Source organism: Perkinsus marinus (genome assembly GCF_000006405.1).
Source record: "Perkinsus marinus ATCC 50983 genomic scaffold scf_1104296933238, whole genome shotgun sequence".
Classification (NCBI taxonomy): Eukaryota; Perkinsozoa; order Perkinsida; family Perkinsidae; genus Perkinsus; species Perkinsus marinus.
This window is the reverse complement of record NW_003215189.1, coordinates 1-1,317: the sequence shown is the minus strand read 5'-3', so window position 1 is coordinate 1,317 and position 1,317 is coordinate 1. Positions and strand designations below refer to the sequence as shown.

At 34.5% G+C, this 1,317-nt stretch overlaps 1 protein-coding gene across 1 annotated transcript; it reads left to right on the top strand.

The window, feature by feature from the left end:
• Positions 1–686: 686 nt before the first annotated feature.
• On the top strand, positions 687–1,123 carry Pmar_PMAR017423 (hypothetical protein; the record flags this gene model as incomplete). The annotated part of the gene is made up of 3 exons (XM_002785211.1): positions 687–829; positions 903–976; positions 1,020–1,123. Coding segments are annotated over 3 exons (321 nt in total), but the record flags the coding sequence as incomplete, so codon positions are not given.
• Positions 1,124–1,317: the final 194 nt, after the last annotated feature.

Below are 1,317 nucleotides of genomic sequence, written 5' to 3'. Positions count from 1 at the left end.
TATACTACCAAGAGTAGTAGTAGTCTATTGTATGGTCGTAGATAGAAGTATATCCTTCTTTATACTACCAAGAGTAGTAGTAGTCTATTGTATGGTCGTAGATAGAAGTATATCCTTCTTTATACTACCAAGAGTAGTAGTAGTAGTCTATTGTATGGTCGTAGATAGAAGTATATCCTTCTTTATACTACCAAGAGTAGTAGTAGTAGTAGTAGTAGTAGTAGTAGTAGTAGTAGTAGTAGTAGTAGTAGTAGTAGTAGTAGTCTATTGTATGGTCGTAGATAGAAGTATATCCTTCTTTATACTACCAAGAGTAGTAGTAGTAGTAGTAGTCTATTGTCTGGTCGTAGATAGAAGTATATCCTTCTTTATACTACCAAGAGTAGTAGTAGTAGTAGTAGTAGTAGTAGTAGTAGTAGTAGTAGTAGTAGTAGTAGTAGTCTATTGTATGGTCGTAGATAGAAGTATATCCTTCTTTATACTACCAAGAGTAGTAGTAGTGTATTGTATGATCTTTCTCCTCTTCTTAATGTTAGATATGGTATGATTAGATCCATAAATGAGTCATGGTCTTCTTCTTCTTCTAATAATAAGAGAGCAGAGTGTAGGAATCAGGATGCCTACTGTAATAGTATTACTATAATAATACTAGGACTATCATCATCATCATCATTACTTGCTATTAGTTGCTACATCTAAAGATGGTATAACATTGGTTGGTCTATTCGATGGTCATGGAGGTAATAGAGATAGTAAATCATCATCATCATCAAAACAGGAAGAGCTTAGCCATTATATGGCAAGTGTAGTCCCTGATGTTTTCTATAAGGTAGTAGTAGTAGTAGACAAGGTCGAAAGGTCTTTAGATCGATCCCATCACATCACATCATCATCATGATCAGACTATCGCTCTTCTTTTACCAGACAAGATAGATATATCAACTCTCCTTAATCCATCATCCACCACCACTACCAAGTAGTAGTATTATAATAATATACTATTGTATATATCCCTATAGACACCTTGATAACCTATATCCTAATGGACTACCACCACCACCATATCATGGTCAAGATGATGATGAACATCCTCCTTTACCAGCAGTTATCGATGCTCTTACTCGTAGTATAGTCGTACTATTAGTAATATCATCTTGTATGATCATAATAATAGATACATTAAGAATATGTGAAGAAAAGGCACTAATATCAGGACAGATTGATACATCTAATAGCGGGAGTAATACATGATGTTCATAATGATGATGATGATGTTCGTCATCGTTGTTCATATGTAGGTACTGCTACTCTACTCTG